The sequence below is a fragment of the Lygodium microphyllum genome, chromosome 15, assembly GCF_053477565.2.
Source record: "Lygodium microphyllum isolate KBCC chromosome 15, Lygodium_microphyllum_v1.1.10, whole genome shotgun sequence".
NCBI classification, from domain to species: Eukaryota; Viridiplantae; Streptophyta; class Polypodiopsida; order Schizaeales; family Lygodiaceae; genus Lygodium; species Lygodium microphyllum.
Genome location: NC_141149.1, coordinates 17,390,223 through 17,397,061, shown reverse-complemented (window position 1 = coordinate 17,397,061; position 6,839 = coordinate 17,390,223). Strand labels below are relative to the sequence as shown.

Genomic DNA, 6,839 nt, shown 5'->3' with positions numbered 1-6,839 from the left:
GAGAGAGAGAGAGCATTTTGTGACTTGGAAAAGTATGGATGTATTTGGACTTTAATTGAATAAAATGTAGATTATGATAATTAAAATTTCTAATGATCCTAGTATATTTAGTGTGCTCACATGCAAGAATTGGAGCTATACTATGATCATGACAAGTGCATAACTTGCCCTTTACATTTAAAAGAAGGATTCATAGGTTGCAATGTCTAACCAAGTGGGAAAAGGTCTCATTACGTGCAAGTTGTATTGTGTAGATATTGAGAGCATTGACAAAAGATGGTGGATATAGGATAGACTTATATTCATTCTTCTTGTTTGACAACATATTAACACCTTAATCCTTGAGGGTAACCATACATACAAACTTTGTGTGCATTTAGAAGTACATAGGAGGAAGGGGAATAAATCTTTAATGAAAGGCTTATTTTACCATTTAATAATTATTTGAACTTCTCAACCGTGAGAGTGCTTTAACAAAGAAGAAATAAGACAAAAACGGTTAGAGGCATCAAGGACACTAGCTTTATGAATCTTATTCAATCCATTGTTTTGTGAAACATGCAGAAATCACAATGAAGGGTCAAGCCAATGAAACATAAAGGTTCATGGGAATGAAAGATCAAGGATTATGAATTGAAAGGGTCAAGATAATGAAAGCCTGAAAGATCATCACAATGAAAGATCAAGGGTTACTGAATGAAAGGTCACAACAAGCCCTATAAAAGGAGGGCTCAAAAGGCATGAAGATTACAAAGGTCAAGTGTGCAACACCACCTAGGTATCACATGATTGCCCACTCTAACTTGTGACTAGTTGGCAAGTATATAATGGCCCTCTTATTGGCTACTTAGTCACATGCTTGATAGATGATGTATACTTAAAATGATTGACCATGTTAGTGATGACTCTTGGTATTTCCTCTCTCTCCAGAACATTATTTATGTTCGAGTTACAACTTGGCATAGGGTTTTGCTCACTAACTAAGAGGGCTTTCATGTAAGGCAAAGTTTGCTCTTAGCTACCATTTTGAAAAACAATGTGTAAGGTTGGGTACACACTAAGTGCCCGTGTTGTCACAAGTTATCTAATCGAAGTGTTTATTTAGGGGTCGCGCATCCATTCTCCTTTACAGAATGGAGAGTAATAGGTCATTGTTGTTTACTTGCTAAATTGGTGGAATTCCCCTTCCCCCCTCTCCTTTTGGAGGGGAGCCTCCCCCACCCACTTTACAAAGAGATGGGCAATAATACACTTTTGGCATGTGGAGCTAATAAAAAGAAATGTATGTCTACTATTGCCATTTTTTTGACAAGTATGTCCTTTTGGTGTATACAGGTATTGTGCCCATGTCTACTCCCAATTTCAAAAAGTGCATGTGTGCAATTTGGGCAGGGGTTGGCGGCATACGTCACTCAATGTGTAACCACCCTAATAGACACTTGCATTGCCAAAAAATGCAAAAACTATGCCTTTTGTTGTCATCCTAAGACTCTGTTTCTGTTGCATTTAAAGAGAACGGTATGATTTGCATTCTTATACAAAACCCCTCTCATGTAATTAGTGTCCCACTTATTTCTCCTTTGGCAGCTAACCATCCCAATCCTTTTTCACATAGCATCAATCTAGTATCCAATCTTTCTTTTTTGGCAGCTGACCATTACAATCCTTACTTACACATCCTTGAACAAACGTATCCTCAATGACTAAGAGATTGAGTTGTTTGTTGGGAGGATATTATGGAAGTGTTCTTCTATACCTAGCCCTAAGCAATGTCCAAGGGTACTAGTATCAAGGTAAAGACATTGGCAACCCACTACACCATGGTAGGAAGAAACCAAAGACCTCGAAGTACTGAGGTGAATTTTCCGTTTGCGTGACACTAAACCTCTGTTCCCATGCACACTGAGTTCAGTTTCTTTTGCACAGCAGTCCACAAGACCACAAAACATTGGTGACATTGAAATGGCAAAGGAACAGGCAAAAATAATGGGGTTATGTCATATTATATGATTGTGGTTGACCACATGCTATAGGGGCAAACAAAAGCTGTCTTGATTTAAAACTCCCAAGAGTAGCAACTACATCCAGTAGTAAGCAAGCAATACATTACATGCCTGAGTCTACAAGGCATTCAGCATTTCTTACCACACACAGGCAGGGCAAGCCAAATCTGCATTGCATTTGCTCTGTTTGGTTCTGAGTAACCAACCCTTCAGTCTCTCTCCTGACACATTCTGGAGTGGGTTGTGAATGTTATCAGAGATCAAGGGCAGGGGCCAGTGAATGAATTCCATTGTACTCTGCCAATTGAGTTTTAACCACTCAAAACTTTGGCAGGGTCCAATTGGCCACTGAAATAGCTCGATGATACTGCCGACAGTTCTTGACGCCCTCTCCATTCTTCTCCAGGTTTCAGAAAAATCGGTTTTTCAATGGCTGCTCCATCTACGCAAACCATACGCTTGTAATCGTCATCACTGAGATCACTAATCATTTTGCATTTTCTGTCCCATGGATTCCACACAACTGCAAAAGGTAAAAAAGAAACAACTGGTGATGTTGTTTACAGATAAAAGTTCCTTAAACAGGACCATACCTTAATCAGATCTTCTAATAAGAGTGGCTACATTACAAGGAAAAAATATAAGAAAGAGGCATAATGCCTCCGAAAAGAAGAAGAAGAAGCATAATGAATGGTTGTCAGATGGACCTGCATCAGGAAGTCCACTATCTTTCCTGAGCACAAAAGTTCTCTTCTTCTCATGATCTATGATGGCAATTTTTGTAGGGGTGCTTAGATAGACTCTATCTATCTGCAAAGGGAGTTAAAACTAATATCAACAAAAGAACTTGTCAAATACTCAAAACTGAGTTAATAACTAGCAGATTGCATACACACTGGGTTTAGCATTACAAACCAAAAGTGTTATAGCATTGCAGGTATTACCTCTTCATCAAATGTAATAGCATCACCTTGTTCTGTGAACCTTTCCTTCCTCCTCAAATTATCAAAGTAATCTGATGTTTCCAGTCCTTCCACTCGTACTTCACTGATATGCAAACCATCATCGTTATCAGTTTGCTTTTGCTTTAGAACAAATACATTAATGAGTTGCAAAGCATTCTTAAAAGATCACAGCACAGCCATTGTACAAGAGCAACACCTTACGTCGGAAACTGAAAGATGAGTGTGCAAGGCAAAGGTAAACATGAAAGGTTTGCTGTCCATATTCCTAATCCTTGAAATGAGGGTTAGCATCCCGGCTCCTAGTGCAATTCGAAGGCGGAACTCAAAGCTGTGCAACCCAAACAAAGCACCACTAACATCAGAAATTTGTAAGAGAGTATTTACCCTTGTATGCTATTAAACACATTCTTTGCAGCAGCTATGACTGGCTATTCATGCGACACGAGTTTGCCTCGGAAAGCGAATGAAGCAACATTGATTATGCCATTTAAACACAGATAAGAAGTCTGGGGATTCTAATAAGGCAGGATGAAAACAGTTACTGTAGAAGGTGTATAAGAGGCATGCCTGTGGGGCCATATCTTGAAATCTTCATCGGAAGGTTTCAGAAGCAAGTCCACAAAAGCCCTGTTTCCATATGTTGGGAGAGGTGGAGGGTTTGGGTCAATGCTCCATGCTCGATTCCTGGCAAAATCATGCTGCTCAAAAGGCCCGAGATGTCCAAACTGAAATAAAAACAACAGAGGGTGAGGTTTTCATGGACGCGAAACACAGGTCACCCCCAACAAACTGAGAAAGAATAATACCTGAGGAAAACAAATGGCAATGCCTCCCCTGCCTCCTCTCAAGGGCCTTGGACTAAGCTGCTCACACACACAGAATTGGTCTCAGACACTCCCTACAGCATCTTCAAATCTAGTAACTCATGCACAGTGCATTCCCCTTACCTTGCTGCTTGAAAACAAAAGCTCATCTCCACAATCATTTTTCCAGGATGTGACATGAGCTCCATACAAGTTCACCTGCCACAATGCACCTCGAGGTTCAATACATCGAATCTTTGCTTCCTTTCATTGTGCGAAAACCCCCCCTAATGCAGGAAATGAGGTTTTAGAGTCATTGTATCAGTATTATTATAGCTGAAGGCCCTCAATGAACTATCCGATCATCATAGGGAGTTTGCCCATTTTGTATATAGATGTCCGTTTGAATCTCTGAACAGAATAAGCAGAAAAGCAAAACAGAAATCGACCGGCAACTAGAAATGATTGCATCATGAAGGGATATTTCCAGACCACAAGAAATGCAATAGCAAGCAATACTGGACTCGCTCGAATTTGTCCAAAACAGGTTTCCAGGTAAGATGTGATCGCAAAAGCAAAAATAAATGCATCTGGTTGCACATATTTGCCACAAATGTCCATGCATGAATTACAAGCAAAACAATTTTAGATTAGTTCCTTGCTTTCCTTATACTCGACATTGGGATGTAGGATATATACACAACAAGTTTCTGGCATTTTCCAGTACGGGAAAATGGGCTCTTTTCCCTTGTTTTCCCCTATACAGTTCAACATCATGAGCTTCTCTGTGAGGGAGGGATCGCATACCTAGCTAGCCCCGGCAAGGTGCGATCCCTCATGCTGTTGTCATAATTCACAATGTGGGAATTATAGTGGGAATTCGTCTAAAACTTCTAGCGATGAAGTTCAGGATGGGCTTCATGAGTCAGGATTAATCTTAAGTGGCTGGACAAAGGGAAGGATTGATATACCAGTTGAGACAGAGTACGATCACTTACTGTTGCAGACGATCCATGTGGCTCTCTTAAGACAATCTTCTCCCTGCCTGAGGCGTCTTTCACCTTCATCATTGGCATTGCAAAGATAGGGAAACAATCACCAAAGTCCAACAGCCCACAGCCTCTTTCAGAATTGGCTTCCTCAATCTGTTCTTCAAGGCTATGTCTTGAGCACGAGATTACGGCATGGCAACCTGAATATGAACAAGAACAGATTGTTCAGTATCATGTATCATCGTTTGATTCAAATATCTAGAATTTGCATCATCATCTATCAGCATTAATGCATCACTCATGTTACACATAAATTGTCAGGATCATCTATCATGCTATATCTAAAATTGTAGCCCACTAGAACCATATAATTGGTGTAAGCAGGCAATACAGGAAGACAAAATTTCCCATCTGGGTCTTTTAGGCATTCTCCGGATGTGTCTCTATTTTTCAACCGCGGTACAAAACCTTGATAGAAAGAGAAAGCGTTTGGTTCATGTCGATGAATCACGGCAGAGAAGAATCCGTTTTATGATCACAAAAGAGAATCCAACAGATTCTTCGTCACAAATTGAAGATTCCACAGTGAGAATCAAGTAAGGATTGGGATAGTTTAATGTGGAACCCAATTGTCATCACTTCGTATATGATGATGGAGCTCATAACTGAAGATGATAGGATTGCAACTTTCCAACATTTCCAAAAAGTTTCCAGTTCCAGAAATGCCATGCTATCAAATTTCCAACTCGAATAAGACTACAAAGTTTGCCAATTTAGGAAAATTGACAGATGGGAAACAGGGGATTCTGTGCGATGAAGCTGGGGTGGGGGATTGGAATTAGAACAGTTCTGATTAAAAATTTGCCCCGTTTCAGAGCGACCCAATCGTGGTTTTCGTGATTGCATAAGAACCCAAATGCCGAATTGGCGACATTTGACGATGAGTAAACAGGGGAGGAGAGGGCACCTGACTGAGTGTACTGTTGGGGGCGAAGAGAATAACGGATACAAAATGCAAGTGATTCAACTCGTCTATAAGAGAGAAAGAAAGAGAGAGGGAGGGAGAGAGCTGTATCTATCAAATGGTGAGTGACTGAAGGACGAAGCAATAGAACAGGATAGAGGCAAGCAGGAAAAACATTTAATTTTTAGCGTACCTTACAAAACAAAAACAGAGGAGATTCTCTCTCTCTCTCTCTCGTCACAAGCTTCCTTTCGAGCTTCTCGGGACGACAAGGCAGGTGGGTTGTTGTTAGTTATGGGAAGGAGAGATATACGAGGAAGAGGTGCAGAAAGAGAGAGAGAGAGAGAGAGAGAGAGAGAGAGAGGGGTGTGTGTGAGTGGGTTGTTGTTAGTTATGGGAAGGAGAGATATAGGAGGAAGAGGTGCAGAGGGAGAGAGAGAGAGAGAGGGGGGGGGGGGTGTGTGTGTGTGTGTGTCTAGGAGTAGAAGGAAAGGTGGCCGGTGTTTCAAAACACAAGCAAGGGGGAGAGACGCCTACTCTAAAAGGTTTAATAGCATTGCTCTTTTGTTATCTCTCTCTCTCTCTCTCTCTCTGTCTCAGTGGGGGCAGTCTCCACAAGAAGCAGGATCTTCTTTGGGAGAGACGTTAGTACGCCCACGGTTCAGAGTCCACCTGCCCCCCCCCCCCCCCCCCCGAACTTTTAAGGTTAAGGTTTAGACAAATCGGTGACACATCCATAAACCCTGTGTATTGGATTCATACGTGCGCCTACTCACGCAATAAGAACCAAGGGGCTCTCATCATTTCTTGGTTGTAAGTTAGCATCTAATTTTTTGTGACATTAAGAGCTTTTCCTATCGCTATATTCAAGGTTTTTGATCTTTCACCCTCAAATTAAAAGCTTTTCCTATCGCTATATTCAAGGTTTTTGATCTTTCACCCTCAAATTTGAAACTTTTCCCTGAAATCTAAATTTTACTTACAGTAAATAGCAAACTATTGAAGTCGTCACCATAAATACTCAAGCTAACCTCATTATCCAATGATTGAAAGAGAGAGGCCACATCTAGCTTACACACACACACACACACACACACATAGCACATCCAAAT

The 6,839-nt window shown here is 40.9% G+C and overlaps 1 protein-coding gene across 1 annotated transcript; it reads right to left on the bottom strand.

Annotated features, from left to right (window-relative positions):
* Window positions 1-1,976: 1,976 nt before the first annotated feature.
* Window positions 1,977-5,531, bottom strand: LOC148024299 (putative glucose-6-phosphate 1-epimerase). The gene is made up of 9 exons (XM_087693922.1): window positions 5,155-5,531; window positions 4,770-4,963; window positions 3,916-3,990; window positions 3,775-3,831; window positions 3,536-3,693; window positions 3,165-3,296; window positions 2,948-3,050; window positions 2,711-2,813; window positions 1,977-2,526 (listed from the first exon to the last, which is right to left on the bottom strand). Exons 1-9 carry the CDS (start codon window positions 5,189-5,191, stop codon window positions 2,315-2,317), a joined length of 1,071 nt encoding a protein of 356 aa, XP_087550048.1. The 5' UTR covers window positions 5,192-5,531; the 3' UTR covers window positions 1,977-2,314.
* Window positions 5,532-6,839: the final 1,308 nt, after the last annotated feature.